This window comes from Lynx canadensis, chromosome C1, assembly GCF_007474595.2.
Source record: "Lynx canadensis isolate LIC74 chromosome C1, mLynCan4.pri.v2, whole genome shotgun sequence".
NCBI lineage: Eukaryota > Metazoa > Chordata > Mammalia > Carnivora > Felidae > Lynx > Lynx canadensis.
The window spans coordinates 70,443,420-70,461,906 of record NC_044310.1 but is presented as its reverse complement, the minus strand read 5'-3'; the positions used below and the strand labels follow the sequence as shown (position 1 = coordinate 70,461,906).

At 34.1% G+C, this 18,487-nt stretch overlaps 1 protein-coding gene across 2 annotated transcripts in view; it reads right to left on the bottom strand.

The window, feature by feature from the left end:
* The window catches only part of PRKACB (protein kinase cAMP-activated catalytic subunit beta), a 129,135-nt gene that overhangs the window by 65,979 nt on the left and 44,669 nt on the right, over nucleotides 1-18,487 (bottom strand). The window contains exon 1 of one of the 2 annotated variants that reach the window (XM_030324071.1): nucleotides 4,456-4,740. The exons of the other annotated variant lie outside the window; for it this stretch is intronic. Within the exon in view, the coding sequence (XP_030179931.1) occupies nucleotides 4,456-4,639 (184 nt within the window). The 5' untranslated portion in view covers nucleotides 4,640-4,740. Of the gene's footprint in view, nucleotides 1-4,455; nucleotides 4,741-18,487 lie in introns of those variants that run through there. 2 annotated transcript variants of the gene reach the window in all.

Here is an 18,487-nt window from a genome sequence, read left to right as displayed (position 1 = left end):
AGCCCGTTAGTGTAAGGCCATGGTGATATTTAATGGCAATCTAACAAAAAACTCGACGTTTATTGAGAACTATGCTGGCGATACCAAAAATAAATTGACAAATTCATGCCTTCTAGGAGTTCAAATAGGGGAGATAGGTAACCTAAGGACTAAGGTAATATAATTTTAAATCTATCAAATAAACCGTATTTTAAGTGAGTATAAGATAATATGAGAACATAGGAAGAGATTATGAATTCTAATAGAGTGAAAAACAGAGGAATAGAATGCTTTGTGATTTTGTTACAGGGATAGTACTTGAGCAGGGTCTAAAAGTACGAGCAGATCCCACCATTGGTAGAAGAAAGGAAAAGGAATTCCAGGTAGAAGAAACACCTTAAATAAGCACTGTTATTATAAAGGGAATCCACTGTCTGACTATTCATTGCCATGTTCATGTAGTGACCAAAAGTCTTGGTTCTAATTAACTGCCCAGCTCAAACAGAATATGTATAGTATCCAAATACATTTCCTTGTAGTAGAGTTAGCAAGTTAACTTCTCCTTTATTAGGCAAGTTAAAAAGCAAATTCTTTAGGCTCTTTTAACAAAAGATTGCATACATATTATTTTCCACTTTAAAAAAAAAACTGTATTAGCTCCTCACTATTAGAATGTAGTCCAAAATTCTGAATATCTAATGGATTTCTTTTTTTAAAATCTTTTTTTTTTTTTTTTAACGTTTTATTTACTTTTGAGACAGAGAGAGACAGAGCATGAACGGGGGAGGGGCAGAGAGAGAGGGAGACACAGAATCGGAAGCAAGTCTAATGGATTTCAAAGATCAGATCTACAGACTACGTTTCCGGACAATATCTTACTATGTCTTTTAAGCAAATCCTAAATTTTCATGTTTTCACTTATTTGTGTATGTTGTTTATTTTCTTAAAATAATCTTTCCTCCTTCTTTGAGTCTCCAAATTCAATTCATTCTTTATATTCTTGAAGGTCCCATCTCCCCTAATGTTAATTTCTTCTTACACTAAGCTCCACATTAAGCTACTTATACATTTTTAAGTGACCTTTTCACTATACCTTAAATATTGTTCGTATGTATGCTCTTCCTACTCTTGTTTTGGAGGGTAAGAACTAGATCTTATTCTTCTTAGAGCCTGTTTAGACTATGAGATAGTAAATTCTCAGAAACATTTGCCAAAGGGTGCCTGGGTGGCTGGATCAAACATCTGACTCTTGATTTTGGCTCAGGTCATGACCTCAGTGTCGTGGGATCGACTCTCATGCAGGGCTCTGCACTGACAGTGTGGAGCCTGCTTGGGATTCTCTCTTTCTCACTCTCTCTGCCCTATCTCTGCTCGGTCTCTCTCTCCCTCTCTCTCTTTCTCAAAAATAAATAAACGTCAAAAAAAAAAGAAATTAAAAAAGTTTGCCAAATAAATAAAAATGGATTACTACCAAGAAGCTTATGGAATAGTTACAGATGGAAAAAGTAGATAAAAGGATAATGTGGAGGGTCCTCTAGCTTAGAAGTTACAATGACACAGATTCAGTGGCCTAAGAAATAAATATGAAAGTGAATCATCTTGAAGATTGTATGAGCACTGGAAAGGTAAGACTGGCTAGATAAGGTGGTCTGATAAACCACTTTAGTTATCTTACTCTACCTGAAGAAATCCATATGCAAAATTGCTTATTTGTTTAATATGGTATTTAAATCTAAGATTCACTCATGGATTTGTATCTACCAGAAAAAATAGCCTGTCAGTTAATGGGAAAGGAGAATAAGTAAAGTGTTTGATGGTATTTACCTATTCAGTCCTTTAAATGTTGTTATTAGACATTCATTAAGTGTATGAAGTCTAAGATTTAAAACGCGAAAACTTCAATCAAGTTCAGCATTATATAATTCGATACACCATTTATGATCAAAGGAAGATTAAAAGCTAACCATAATACATTTGCTACAAAGAGAATTCAATGAATGTCAATATTCCCATTCATTCGGAGTCAGAACAAAAAGCAGAATTCCTCCATGTTTTTTTTTCTTTTGAACATGTACTTACATGTGGATGGCATCAGCTGTTAAATATTTATGCCATCAAACAGGAATTCCTGTTACTTAATTTAGTAGTAAAAGATGAAACACAGTTAAACCACCTGGAAACTACAATTTGGCTTTTATTCTGTATTTCTTCCTATACATAGTGTCACTAGAGAAGAAACTTGCATTAAAACTTGTTACATTTCATAAACACCTAAATTGGTAGTTAACCTTTACTCAATAGTTCACACATCTAATTTTTAAAAAATTACATGTAGTTTCTGTGCTTAGTTGATTTCTTAAAATAGCACTTTTGGAACAAGCATATTCAGAGTGTTTGTTATCAGTAGATAGTACATTCCTTTTCCTTGTCAAACAAGTCATACAAGTAGAATGCTTTAAGTAGCTTTGAAGAATGTGGTTTTCATAAAAATTTCATATAGTCAAAATTCCTTCCATAACTCACTCTGTAAATGATAATTGGTGTTTTCAGCACAAAAATAAACCTTGGAATTTTGAAATGATAGGATTCCTCTTTTTCTGTTGTATCAGTGTTTTCTCCTCTATATCAACACATTCCATAGTAGAAGACTAGAGCTCCATGTTAACTGCACTCATCATTAAACATATAACATTATTGTGTCTGTTTTGATTATTTTGGGGATATGAAAGAGAGAAGAAAGTAGAAGAATACTTGATTAATGGATACAGTTACTCTTTAAGTATGCCTATTATTTGCAGGGATATGAGATCTACATATAATTTTACTTGTGTACAAGAATACTAGTTTATTTTGTGACATCATAATAAAGAAAAATGTTAACAGCATTTTATCAGTCTGCTTTTTCTAAAAGAAATCATGGCTCATGATGTTATCTTCAATTGCCAGGTTTTAAAATGTGTGTCAGAAAACATCAGGCCCCGTACATTAAAAAAATATAGTGACAGTACAGTTCAAACATAACTTTTAATTATTACAAGCCTGTGATATTCATTCATTTGAGATACATTTACTAAACACCCACTATTTGGATGAGTAGGTATCAGTGAAACAGAAACTAATTCAGTAGTGTCCTCATTCTTCATTGAACATTTAATTAAAAGGTCTTAAAATGCAAGATTTCCAAAAGGACCTAGGAGATTGCAATTTAACAGAATAGGGCAAGTTGAATGAATAACAAACTTCTGTTGCATGGTAAATTTTAATAATGTAGTATTATTTCAATAGTTAACAGTTCACTGACTTGAAGATATTTGAGATTCCTCACCTATCAACCTGCTATATGGTAAGGATTAATTATAAACAAAATCTTTAGAATAAGAAAAATTTTACATATATATGTTCTTTACTTTCTCCCTAAAACAGCTCCAAGAAGGTAAAAAATTCTGATGTAGTAAATAAATAATTCAAATAAGCTTTTATAGAACTATGAAGGTACTGTAAAAAATAGGGAGTAAATTTTGTAAAGCATTCTTGGTTTGTTTTGTCTTTTTAAACTGTGTTTTTAGACTGCTATGGAATATACAAACAGAAAAGGGCAAAACCTAGTGCTATCTGATTAACAAACACACCAAAAAGGGCAAGGCTACCAAGGGTAATTCTATTGTTCCTTTAATCACAATGACAAAAATACCTTGGGGAGGGTCCAAGGTGAGAAGTGGAATGGAGGCACTGGTATTGTTTATACGTGAAATTTATCTTTTAAAAGTGCACGCCACCAAAAATGGTTACATATCACCATTTTAGCAAAGCAGCAAGTCCAAACATTTTAACATGCCTGGAAAGAATGTGATGTATGCATAAACAACTTTTTCCTCCTTTAACCGTAATTATAAGTAACATAAAATATAATTATAAAAGCTTTTGATATTTCTAATGTTATAAATATAAGATTTCACACCAAATAATTATACTATGCTTTTGTATTAGAAATCCTGCTTGTGAAACTGAAGTAACTTTCACACGTGCATTTAAAAATAAAAAATAGTAAACATAATAGAACTTGAATTATAAATTCAAGTCTTCTGACCTTTGACATTTAGGACTTATGAACCCAAACAATTTTTTAAAAATAACCTGATTATTATTTCCAAAGTTTAGGCTCTTCACTTTTATATAAGAAAAATAAAAACAAAAAAACAGTAACATACACTAGAGATGATAATAAGAATTTTGTAGAAAGATTTCCTATTGATACTCACTTCGTGGTCAGATATAAAACAAAACAATGAACTACACAATTCAGTTCAACTTATAATCAAGTTTTTGTGGCATTTTGCAACTTCATCCTGCAAAATGTCCTTGTGCAAATCATAAAAGGACAAACAAAACATTGCTCTTTATGTTTGATTCTAAAATTCCAATTAGTATTTTAGCTTCTAGTTAAAAATGTATCATTAAAAAAAATAAAAAACTTACTTGATCTGTCCCATAAGGCAGTATGTTCAGAGAAATGAAGGCTGTCATTTTCCAGAGTTGTTTTCTGATCATGTGCAGTACTTTTAGAATGTCTATGAAATAATCGGCTAGCAAAACCTTCCAATTTCTGAAGAGCAGTTGTACCTGTATACTGGTTACAGGGTAGTTCTCTATAAGCTGCCATTCATGTGCATTTGCACTTTACTTAAAGTAACTGAAAATATTTCCAGAAGGAGCTCAACAACTTCTTGCACAGAAGCTAAGAGCTATGCAAGTGTCAAACTTCCTGTTTGCAGGGTATTCAAACCACTACTGCTGTTCTGTTTCCTGTTAATATAAAACAGTACATTACTGAGCCTTTCTTAGCAAAATTCTTCATTTCAACTAAAGATGGGGACTTTAAAGCCTTGCGATAGCAGCCCGAAATATTTTATACTTAAGACTGTTTAATATTAATAAATAGGTTAATGACAACATTAAATTTAAGGCTTTATATACAGACTGAAAAAAATTTTTAAAAAGGAAAACTAGTTAAACATGTATTACAACCCTATGCAAACAATTCAAGGCCAAACCACTTTCCAAATATAATAGGTTAAAAAGGTTGTGTGTGGTTTCCAGGAAATCAGCTAATGTACAGATTTTATGAATCCTTATAAGCAGCTAACTTTTCATCAAAAACTCATATAAAATGAATATTAAAAACTTCTGCAAAACAACTATATGACATGTGTTTTAACTAAGAAAAATTTGAACTAGCATTTAAAACAAAGAACTGAATGTTGCTAACTCATTGACTTAAGTCTAATATATACAGGAACTACAAAAATGGAGTATGGGAGTACTGCTTATCAAACTGACAATCTGCTGACAAGTGCCCTATCAGCAGTACATTTTAAAACATTCTAAAATTTGAAAAAAAGGAACAAAATATAAGATTTACAATGATATAAAATCAGCCACAACAAGACATTTCAACTGAGAAAACAAATTCCTTCTAGTTTACGGAAACATGTTAATTTTTAAAACTAAACACTGAGTACTACTGCTTACCTGATCCCTAACTTTAGGTCTAACTTAGAAACAACTCATTTGATTAAAAGTAAATAAAATTTGCAACTGTCTATTTGCAGGAAACAAAGTAACCTGTGGCATTTAATGATGATTTTGAGTACTTGCCTTTTGACACTAATTAAAGGATGAGAAATCTATATGCTTTTCTCCTTGGGAGAGAGAAGAATCTAACTAAAAATATGTTAGTCCAGGGGCGCCTGGGTGGCTTGGTCGGTTGGGCATCCGACTTCGGCTCAGGTCATGATCTCGCGGTCCATGAGTTTGAGCCCCGCGTCCGGCTCTGTGCTGACAGCTCAGAGCCTGGAGCCTGTTTCAGATTCTGTGTCTCCCTCTCTCTCTGCCCCTCCCCTGTTCATGCTCTGTCTCTCTCTGTCTCAAAAATAAATAAACGTTAAAAAAAATTAAAAAAAAATATGTTAGTCCAGATTTCCTGCCAACTGCTTAATAGGATAGGAACAATCATAATAAACAGAATAAGTAGGAGCAATAATGTAATCAAATTACGGCAACACATACACATATCCATGAAAAACTGACTAATGAATTTTGCCAAGTAACAGCTCCTTTGTGTACACTTTGTCTTGTGTAATAAAATTAGTATCAATGTAAACAAATGGCCAACAGGATCTATAGGACTAAACTTTCAACATTTTCAGCTTTCTGTGTAAATATGTGTGTACAAGAATAGAAAACTTATTAACAGCTGACAGTACTTTACACAAAACAGACACTGAACAAGGTTCTGCAGTCGTTAATAAACACCTCAGAGTATGGAAGGACTATAGGGGCAGAAGGAGATGAACTTCCTGAATTCTCTGACTTACTATCTTAGGAGAAATTCTATTCATCCTCGAGGACCACTCTGACTGTCACCTCTTCACTGAGTTTTCCCACATATTTCCTAGAAAATAAATCACTCTCACCTATTTCCACCAATCTTAAATCTTTGTGTTAAAACTTGCTGTTTGTAAATTTATGTCTCAAATTGTGAGTCACTTGAATTCATAAATGTAATACATATACTGCAGACTCAATAAATATGTTGAAGAAAGCATTCATTCTTAACAAATTGAAGGTCTGCGTAGAAATCAAATACTTGAAAATGTTTTAATTTTGTTTATGCAATGTCACTGAACTCTTTTCTGTATATTCAGTCTGTTACTAAATTCTGTTCGTTCTTTGGGTGTCATTTTTATTAGTGCAAATGTTGATTTCTAAAAAAATTTGTTTTCTCTACTTCCAGTCATTTCTTTCAATCACTCATCTCTGACACATTAACCTTCCAAAATATCATACTCATGGTATTCCCTTGCCAAATGCACAAGTTAATCCTAACAATTGTCTCACCATATTCATTTTTAATATGTTTAGCTAGGCATAGTCAACCTTGCTCAAGTTTAGTACAGATGATCCAGATTCCTAACTAGAACACTAAGATTAATTTATTTAAAACAATGCATAATGCTTACAGCAAAATAAGCAGAGAAGGAGGAGGAGGGATAGAAGGAGGAAGGGGAAATAAGCTTCATCTAGTGATGAAATCTGGGCTTTTTTTTTTCTTCAATAAAACTGTTTCCATTTGTTACCAAGTCCTTATAGAAAGTAGAACCTTTAGTCTTCAGAGCATGTTTCTATATATGGTAATGTGACCAGGAAGTTGTTGCTATGGAAGTACTTAGGCAATTTGACTTTTATTAAAAAGAAGAACTCTACTGGCATCTACTGATAGAAGGAAACAACTACAGCTTTAACTAAAACAGAATTCCTTCATAATTCAAATTAATCTTAAGAAGTATATTGCTCGTATTTCATCCTGACGGTATTTTCAGAATTTTAATTTGTACTAAGATGTCTAGCGCTGTACTCCAAATTTGATACAAGAGCATATTTTATACTCTAGTAATAATTTAAATAACGTGTGATAATAAAACCGGAGTAATCAACTTTGAGGTTACAAAGTCCTTATTCATTCTGCATTAATTTTTGAGATCATAACAATTTTCAGAGTTGAATCTCCTTTGATTATCTTAGGATACCACAAAATCCTGGGTTTTTTTTCCTTATATTTAATAATACTAATGAAAGCTTACATTTACCAATTACTTTACAACATATAAAATGGTTTCCACTGGCTTATCAGATCTTTACAAATTAAGTAGGCAGGACAGGTGTTATTAACTTTATTTTAAGATGAGAAAACAAACTTCTAAACACGAAGTCACTTGCCCAAAGTCACTTAAGTCTTCTGGCTCCTAGATCAGAGCTCCTTCGTACTGCACAACAGTGATTACCAAAAGAAGTAAAGATTTTTTTCAAATGCAGCATTTTTCAAACAAAGATGAGGAAGTGCGAATAAAAGAATAGTAGGGGGTGGAATTAGTTCTTGGATATATACTGTCTCGAGTCTAAAAATCTGCTATTAGAATGTTTCCCTTTAGATGGTCGGTCACCTTATAGCCATGTGATTTCAATGTCTACCTTTAGGTTTACAGTCATGCTGAGGCCAAGCATAACTATACACGTCAGAGTTTCAAGGTTAAAAGAAACACATGGAAGCATACTCGATACATAAATGATGTTATTTGTTCCACATAGAGGGCACATAATATGACCATGACCTCTGCTATTCAAATAAAGATTTTAGGGTAACAGTTTTGCCTTTCACAAAATGTTTTAATGGATTCATGGGGCACCTGAGTGGCTCGCTGGTTGAGTATCTGACTTTGGCTCAAATCATGATTTCACGGTTCGTGAGTTCAAGCCCTGCATCAGGCTTGCTGCTGTTAATGCAGATCCTCTCTGCCCCTCCCCCACTTATTCTCTCTCTCTCTCTCTCTCTCTCTCTGCTCTTCCCCCACTCATTCTCTCTCCCTCTCAAAAATAAAAATAAACATTTATAAAAAATTTTTAAAAATAAATGGATTCCTGTATTTTATAAATGTATTCAACCTTTTAAGACTGGCTTCTTTCATTTAAGCACAATATAACAATTAAGATTCATCCATGTTGTGTTTCAATAGTTGACTCATTTTTATTACAGTATTCCAGTGTATGGATTTACCACAATTTATATATCCATTCACAACTGAATTACTTTGCAGCTTTGTCAAAAATCAATTAACAATGTATTTGTTGGGGTCTATTCTGGACTCTGTCCTGTTCCACTGATTTGATGTGTCAATTCTTTCATCAATACCCTACTGTGTTGGTTACTGTAGCTTTTGAGTAAGTCTTAAGCCAGATAGGGTAAATCTTCCAACTTTTTTTTTTTTAATTGTTTTGACTGTTAGACTTCCTTAACCTTTCATATGTATTTTAAGTTTGTCTATGCCTACAAAAATAATCTTGCTGGGACTTTATTAAGATTGTGTTTATTGAGGGGCGCCTGGGTGGCTCAGTTGGTTAAGCGGCCAACTTCAGCTTAGGTCATGATCTCACGGTCCGTGAGTTCGAGCCCCGTGTTGCGCTCTGTGCTGACAGCTCAGAGCCTGGAGCCTGTTTCAGATTCTGTGTCTCCCTCTCTCTCTGACCCTCCCCCATTCATGCTCTGTCTCTTTCTTCTCAAAAATAAATAAATGTTAAAAAAAAATTTAAAAAAAAAGATTGTGTGTATTGAGAGAAATGCCTCTCAATTTCTCAATTGAGAAAACTCTCAATGAGTTTTCAATCCATGGTCATAATGTATCTCTTAATGATACTTGGGTCTTTGATTTCTTTCATTAGTGTTTAAAGTTTTAAGCATTTAGATCCTGCACATATTTTGTTAGTTATACCTACATACCATTTTTTAAATTGGAGCTATTGTAAATGTACTTTAAAAAATGTTTACAATTGTTCACTGCTAGTGTATAGAAATAGGTCTTATTTTCATATTTTAACCTTGTATATTGCAACCTTGCTACGTGCACTTATTAGTTCTATGAGTCTTTTTGTAGATTTCTTGGGATTTTCTATGAAGGCAATCATGTCATCTTTGAACAGATTGTTTTATTTCTAGGACTTCTAGTAATAATGTTGAACAAAAGAGTATCAAGAGTGGACATCGTTGCCCTATTCCCAATCTTAGAAAGAAAACATTTAGTTTTTCATAATTTATTATGTCAGCTGTTGACATTTTTTGTAATTGCCCCTTATTGAGATAAGGAGTTTCTTTGTATTCCTAGCTAGGTATTTTTACCTTACAGGGATGTTAATTTTATCTAATGCTTTTTTAGCATCTATTGGTAATGATCATATGGTTTTACTTCTTTAGCCTATTAATATGATAGATTACAGTTACTGATTAGTTTTCAAATATTGAGCCAGGCTTGAATCCCCAGAATAAATACCTCTTGGTCTTAATGCACTATTCTTTTTATATATTGCTGGATTCAACTTATGAATACTTCTTGAGAATTCTGTGTATATGTTTATAAGAAATATTTTCAAATTTTAATTTCATTACCGTTTTTGAATGATTTTGATATCAGGTTAAGGATGAGGGCATAAAACAAGTTGAGAGATATTCTGTCTTCTATTTTCTGGAAGAGACTGCAAAAAGGTGGTATCATTTTTTCCTTAAATATTTGGTAGAATTTGTCAGGAAAACTATCTGGGCCACGAGTTCTTTTCTGAAAGGCTAAAAATACCAATTCAATTTCTTTAATAGATATGGTACTATTCAGTTGTCTATTTCATCTTCGGTGAATTTGGTAGTTTGTTTTTCACCAGTTGGTCTATTTTAACTAAGTTGTCAAATTTATGTGAATACAATGTTTCAAATCTCTTTATTACCCTTTTAATGTCTGTGGCATCTGTAGTTATATCCCCTCTTTCATTTTTGATAGTGGTAATTTGCCTACTTTCCTTGGTAAATCTGGCAAAAACATTCTAAGTATTTTTTTTAAAGGAACCACCTCTTGTTTTCATTGATTTTCTCTACCATTCTTTCTGTTTTTAATTTCATTGATTCTTGCTCTTATCTTTCTTCCTTCCCTCTACTTTTTTTGGGATAATACCTAGGATTATTTAGAAGTGTATTGTTTAAATTTCCATCTGAAAAATTTCCCTGGTATCTAGTTCTCTTACTGATTTCTAATTAATTCCATTATGGTCAGAACATGATTTTTAATTCTTTTAAATTTTTAAAGTGTTGTCTTATGACCAAGAATATGGTCTTTGATGGTGAATGTCCCATGAACATTTGAAAAGAGTGTCTTTTATAATTGCTAAGTATACTATAAATGTCAATTAGGTCAATATGATTGATGGTGTTTTTCAAGTCTTCTATATTCTTTCAGATTTTTGGTTTAATTGTTCTATAGATAACTGAGAGAAGATTAAAGAAGTCTTCAACTTTGTAGATTTTTGTATTTCTCTCCTTTCAGTATATTAGTTTTTGCTTCATGCATTTTGAAACTCTGTTATTAGATTCATATATATTTAGGATTGTTTTATCTTCTTACCAAATGGACACTTTGAGCATTATAAATATCCCTTCTTAATCCTGGCTAATTTTCTTGAAGTCAACTTTGTATGATATTAATACTGCCAACACAAATTTTACCGAATAGTATTTGTATGGCATATCTTTCCCTCCAGTCTTTTGCTTTTAAACACTGTATCAATATATTTAAAGTCAATTTCTTGTATATAACACATAGCTGAGTCTTGTTTAAATCATTTACATTTGCTGTAATTATTGATATAATTGGCTTTAGGTCTATTATTTTGTTACTTTTTTTCTGTTTGTTACCTATTTGTTAAAAAAAGCTTTAATGAATATAACTGACATAAAATAAACTGCAAATATGTGAAGTGTAGAATTTGATGTTGATATATAAATACAACTGTGAAACCAGGACCAAAGGCAAGATAATGAACTTTTATCATGCCTCTTCATAATTTTTCCTTCTTTCCATCCTGAATCCCAGCAACTTGATACTTTCTGACAATATAGTTTATATTTTTAAGACATATAACATGGAACTTTTTCTTGAAATAAACTTTTTATTTTATAACAGCTTTAAATTTACAGAAAAATTACAAAGATAGTACAGAGTTGCTATATAACCAACACCTGTTTTTCACTATTATTAACATCTCACATTAGTATGGTAAATTTGTATAATTAATGAGCCAATGCTGATACACATTTGTTAACCAAAGTCTGTAGTTTATTCACATTTCCTTAGGTTTTAACTAATGTCCTTTTCCTGTTCCAGGATCCCACCCATGATACCACATTACATTTAGTACTCCTGTCTCCTTTGGCTCTTCTTAGCTATGATGACTCATGTTTCCTTAGACTCTTACTCAGATTTCCCTTGTTTTGATGACCTTGACAATTCTGAGGAGTATTGGTCAGGTATGTTGTACAGTGTTCCTCAATTACTATTTGTGTGTTGTTTTCATGATGGCTGGGGTTATGGGCACTGAGGACCAAAGAAGTAAAAATAACATTTATATCACATCATATCAAGGGTATATACTATCAACACGACTTATCAATGTGAATGCTATCCTTGATCACCTGGTTGAGGTAGTGTTTTTCAGGTGCCTCCACCTATTCCATACCGTACTTGTTGGAATTAAGTCACTATGCCCAGTGCACACTTAAGGAATGGGGAGTTACACTCTACTTCCTTCAAGGCAGAGTGGAATTCCTCTGCTAGGGCAATGTGTCTCTTCTTCCCCATTTATTTATTCAATCATTTATTTACATTCTATATGGACTCATGGATATTTATTTTATATTTTGGGCTATAATCCAATACTACATTATGTATTTTATTGCTCGAATCATTCAAGTTTTGGCCATTGGAAACTTTCAATTGCTTCCTATGCCACTTTGATATACAATCGTGTGTGTGTGCATAAGCACGTGCACACATGCATGTATATTTGAACACTTGCTTACTAGCACTATAAAATGGCCCATGCTCATTTTGTATACTTCCTGCATCAATCCTAGAATCAGCCATTTCTCCAAGGAGCTCTAGTTCCTCTTACTGGACAATGGTACTACAGACCAAGATCTGGGAACTAGGTGAGCTTGTTGCTACTGGAGTGTTGTTGCCTTTAGGCCTTCTCAGCTGACAGAGCAGAAAAATACATGTGTGTACCAAATGTGTATATACCCATATCTATAAGTATTTCTACATATAATCATCTGTGTCTATAATAAGGTAAAGATGAGTTCTTTCTAGTATCTCCAACTCTAATTCATTACTGCATGATTCATTTAACTTCCTCCTCTTTCTTACTTGAAAACTCCCACTCCTTGGGGCGCCTGGGTGGCGCAGTCGGTTAAGCGTCCGACTTCAGCCAGGTCACGATCTCGCGGTCTGTGAGTTCGAGCCCCGCGTCAGGCTCTGGGCTGATGGCTCAGAGCCTGGAGCCTGTTTCCGATTCTGTGTCTCCCTCTCTCTCTGCCCCTCCCCCGTTCATGCTCTGTCTCTCTCTGTCCCAAAAATAAATAAACGTTGAAAAAAAAATTTAAAAAATAAAATACTTCGATTTAAAAAAAAAAAAAAAAAAAAAAAAGAAAACTCCCACTCCAACCATCCACTATTCATTTACTTACTTGTTCAATTTCAGTATACACATATGGAAATATCAGAATTGTTAAGCTGGTACAGTTAACAACTTAATCCCCATGGGAAACAACTTTATTAACTCAAGTACACTACTATGCAGTTTCTGTTGCCTCTACCCTTACAGATTTCACCTATTTCCAAATTTACTTAGATCAGCACCTTTGGCCTCATCTTCAGGGAGGCTGTTTCATGAGTTTGTAATAAAGGTAGATTGTTTTGTCACAGTCTGCATTTCATTCTGGGATCCCCCAACTTTCTAAATGATGTGTTTTTTTTAATTACATACATAAGACAAAAATTACATACATTAAGATTTACTCTGTACTGTGGGTGCTATGGGTTTGGACAAATGTATAATGTCATGTAACCACAATTACATTATCAACAGAATAGTTTAGCACCTTTATAAATATCCTGAGCTTCCCTGATTCTTAGCACCTATTGATCTTTTTACCACTGCTAGAGTTTTGCCTTTTCCAGAGTGTCAAAATTGGAGTCATACCCTATGCAGACTTTTCAATCTTATTCTATCACCTAGAAATATGCATTTAAAATACATGCATGTCTTTTTTGTGGTTTTATGGCTTATTTCTTTTTATCACTGAATAATAACCTATCGTATTGATGTACTTGAGTTTGTTTATTCACCTACTGAAGGGTCATAGTTACTTCCAGTTTTTGGCCATTATGACTAGAGTTGCTATAAACTTTCATGTGCAGGTTTCTGTGTGGATGTAGTTTTTAAATTAGCATAGTAAATTAAATTCCTAGGAATGTGATTGTTGGATTGTATGTTTAGATTCTGTTTAGCTCTGCAAGAAATTGCCAAAATGTCTTCCAAAGTGGCTGTACCATTTTTATTTACCACCACCAATGAAGAGTTCCTGTTGTTCTATGTCCTTATTAGAAATCGGCAGTTTTGTGTATGTTTTAACATTAGCCATTTTAAAAGATGTATAGTAGTATCTTATTATTTCATTTTACAATTCCCTAGGGACAAATAATGTTGAGCATCTTTTCATTAGGCTTATTTACTTACCATCATTATCTTTAGTGAGATGTCTGTTCAGATCTTTTGCCCATTTTTAAAATGGATTGTTTATCTTATAAATGAGTTCTATCTGGTAGAATTCATTAGTGAATGCATCTAGTCCTGATGCTTTTTCAGAAATTATTTCTTAATTATTAATTTTCAAATTATTGATTCGGTCTTAATAGATAGATTAAGATAGATACATTGATAGATCTATTCAGATTATCTATTTCTATTTGTGTAAGTTTTGATAATCTATCTCCTTCAAAAAATTGGTCTATTTATGGGGCGCCTGGGTGGCGCAGTCAGTTGAGCGACCGACTTCAGCCAGGTCACGATCTCGCGGGAGTTCGAGCCCCGCGTCAGGCTCTGGGCTGATGGCTCAGAGCCTGGAGCCTGTTTCCGATTCTGTGTCTCCCTCTCTCTCTGCCCCTCTCCCGTTCATGCTCTGTCTCTCTCTGTCCCAAAAATAAATAAACGTTGAAAAAAAAAATTGGTCTATTTCATCTGAGTTATTAACTTGTGGGTCTAAAATTTTTCACAGTATTCTTTTATTACCTCTTAATGCCCATGGGGGTTATGGCGATCTTCAAGCTTTGATTTCTAATATTGATAATTTGTGTTCTTCATCTTTTTTTTTTTAATTAGCCTGGCTAGATATTTATCAATTTTACTGAATTTTCCCTAGATCAAGTTTTTATTTTTTTTAATTAAAAAAAAAAATTTAAGGGGTGCCTGGATGGCTCAGTCGGTTAAGTGGCCGGCTTCAGCTCAGGTCATGATCTCGTGGTCTGTGAGTTCGAGCCCCGCATCGGGCTCTGTGCTGACAGCTCAGAGCCTGGAGCCTGTTTCGGATTCTGTGTCTCCCTCTCTCTGACCCTCCCCCGTTCATGCTGTGTCTCTCTCTGTCTCAAAAATAAATAAACGTTAAAAAAAAATCATTAAAAAAAATTTAAGCTTCTGCACAGCAAAGGAAACAATCAACAAAACTAAAAGGCAACCGACGGAATGGAAGAAGATATTTGCAAATGACATCAGATAAAGGGTTAGAAACCAAAATCTATAAAGAACTTACCAAATTCAATACCCCAAAAAACAAATAATCCCATGAAGAAATGGGCAAAAGACATGAATAGACACTTTTCCAAAGAAGATATCCAGATAGCCAACTGACACATGAAAAGATACTCAATCAGGGAAATAACAAATCAAAAGCACAATGAGATACCACCTCACACCTGTCAGAATGGCTAAAATTAACAACTCAAGCAATAATAGATGTTGGCAAGATGTGGAGAAAGGGGAACTCTACTGCACTGTTGGTGGGAATACAAACTGGAACAGCCACTCTGGAAAACAGTGTGGAGGTTCCTCAAAAAACTAAAAATAGAACTATTCTATGACCTAGCAATTGCACTACTAGGAATTCATCCAAATTATACAGAAATGCTGATTCGAAGGGGCACATGCACCCCAATGTTTATAGCAGCACTATCAACAACAGCCAAATTATGGAAAGAGCCCAAATGTCCAACAGCTGATGAATGGATTAAGAAGATGTGGTGTGTGTGTGTGTGTGTGTGTGTGTGTGTACATATGTATATATAAAATGGAATACTACTAAGTGATTAAAAAGAATGAAATCTTGCCATTTGCAACAACATGGATGGAACTGGAGGGTATTATACTAAGTGAAATAGTCAGAGAAAGACTAGTATCACATAATTTCACTCATATGTGAAATTTGAGAAACTTAACAGATGATCATAGGTAAAAAGAAGGAAAAATAAGATAAAAACATGGAGGCAAACCATAAGAGACTCTTAAATACAGAGAACAAACTGAGAGTTGATGACGGTGGGGCAAGTGAGTGATGGGCATTAGAGAGGGTGCTTGTTGGGATGAGCAATGGGTGTTATATGTAAGTGATGAATCACTGGGTTCTACTCCTGAAGCCAAGACTACACTGTATGTTAACTAACTTGAGAATTAAAAAAAAAAAAAAAGGTCTAGATTTTCAAATTTAGAATTAAATTTTTTTTAATTTTTTTGGGGGGGGCAGTGTGCACACAAGAAGGGGAGGGGCAGAGAGAGGGAGAAAGAGGATCTGAAGTGGGCTGTATTGCTGAGAGCAGAGAGCCCGATGTGGGGCCCCACCAAACTCATGAACCATGAGATTGTGACATGAGCCAAAGTTAGATGCTTCACTGAGTCACCCAGCCGCGCCCCTAGAACAAACTTTTAAAAATAATTGTTCTCACTGGTTTCCTGTATTCAATTTCTAGTCTGTATTATTTCTTTAGCTTGCATTGGGCTTAAATTGCTTCCTTTCTCTACATTCCTAAAGTGGAAACTTAAGGTTATAAGCTGCCCTCTAAGCACTGTTTTTGCTGAATTCCCCAAATTGTGATAAATTGTATTTTCATTATCATTTAAATTATTTTCAAATTTCTTGAGACTTCTTCTTTGACTCATGTGTTATTTAAAAGTATGCTCTTTAATTAATTTCTATATTTGGGAATTTTCCAGCTTAATTTCTGTTATCAATTTCTGGTTTAATTCTGCTGTGATCTGAGAATATACTTTGCATGATTACTATTTTTTCAAACATGTTAAGGTGAGGTTCCACCTCACTGATTCTTTCCTCCGCTATATTATTCTACTGATAAGCTCATCCAAAACCATTTATTTGTTAGTGGGTTTTTTTGATTTTTTTTTTTTTTTTTTTTTACTTCTAGCACTTGCTTTTGATACTTTCTTAGTTTCTGCTTACATTGCTCATGTCTTCTTGCATATTGTTTACTGTTTCTATTAGAGCTCTTAACATATTAATCATAGTTATTTTAAGTTCCCTATCTAATAATTCCAACATCTGTAATATCTGAGTTTGGTTCTGGTGCTTTCTTTGTTTTTTCACACTGTTCTTTCTTGTCTTTAGGCATGTCTTCTTTTTGTTGAAAGTTCACCATTTGGTATTGGGAAATAGGAAGAGGTAAGTAACCATTTACTATGTGGATCTGTTAGTCTGGCCAGGAGGTGAGCTGTGTTTAATAAGTGTCAGAAGCTTCAAGTTCCTCCATTATCTTTGTTTTTTGTCCCTTATTGACTGTGGGCTTCCCTCAATACTTCTCTTCAGAGAGTCCATGGCTTTTTCAGCTGTAATTCTATTATTATACTGGATCCCTGTTATATATCTGCTTATTTGGATAGTTGGCTTTTTCTCTTTTGGTTTTGGTATGAGGGTTTGGGTGGGGGAGGAAAAGCATTCTGTAATATTAGAATTAAATCTTTATTTCTTATTTGGCCTGTTTTTCTGGGCTTTGACCTTCACAGGTGTTTCTCCATGATACAGCTTCCCCCCTCCCCCTCTTTAGAAAGAAAGCCTAGACAGGGCTGGATTAGGAGGGATGCCTCTCCAAACTGGGATTGTCTTTTTTTGTTTGTATAGTTTCTTAAATTCCACATGTGAGTGAAATCAAATGGTATTTGCTTTCTCTGAATTTTTTCACTAAGCATTATACCCTCTAGGTCACTCCATGTTGTTGCAAATGACAAGATCTCATTCTTTTTACGGCTGAATAATATTCTATTATATATATAATGCACCTGTTTTTCAGATTTTATTTGATGGATCAATTACTTTCTAGTTTTTCAACTTAGGCAGCTTGTACTACTTTTTGGTTTTCCTCCCTTATTTATCTTCAACTGACATGTAAAAGTACACATTTTATAAGGTATGGGTAACACACATGATGAAATTTTTTCCATTTCCCTATATTCACTCAACTAGGACATACATTGATGTCTTGAATCAGTAAAATTCTACTAGTGAATATTTTATATATATATACATATATACGTATATATATACATATATGCCACATCTTCTTTATTCATTCTTCTATGGACATCTGGGTTGCTTCCATATCTTGGCTATTGTAAATAGTGCTACAGTAAACATAAGGATAAGGGTGCCTGGATGGCTCAGTTGGTTAAGCATCTGACTCTTTTTTTTTTAATGTTTTTATTTATTTTTGAGACAGAGACAGATCATGAGCAAGGGAGGGGCAGAGAGAGAGGGAAACACAGAATCAGAAGCAGGATCCAGGCTCTGAGCTGTCAGCACAGAGCGTGATGCAGGGCTCGAACTCATGGACTGTGAGATCATGACCTGAGCTGAAGTCAGATGCTTAACCAACTGAGCCACCCAGGCGACCCAGCATCTGACTCTTAATTTCAGCTCAGGTTATGATCTCATGGTTGTGAGATCGAGCCCCCTGTTGAGCTCAGTGCTGGGCATGGGGCCTGCTTAAGATTCTCTCTCCCCCTCTCCTTCTGCCCCACCCAT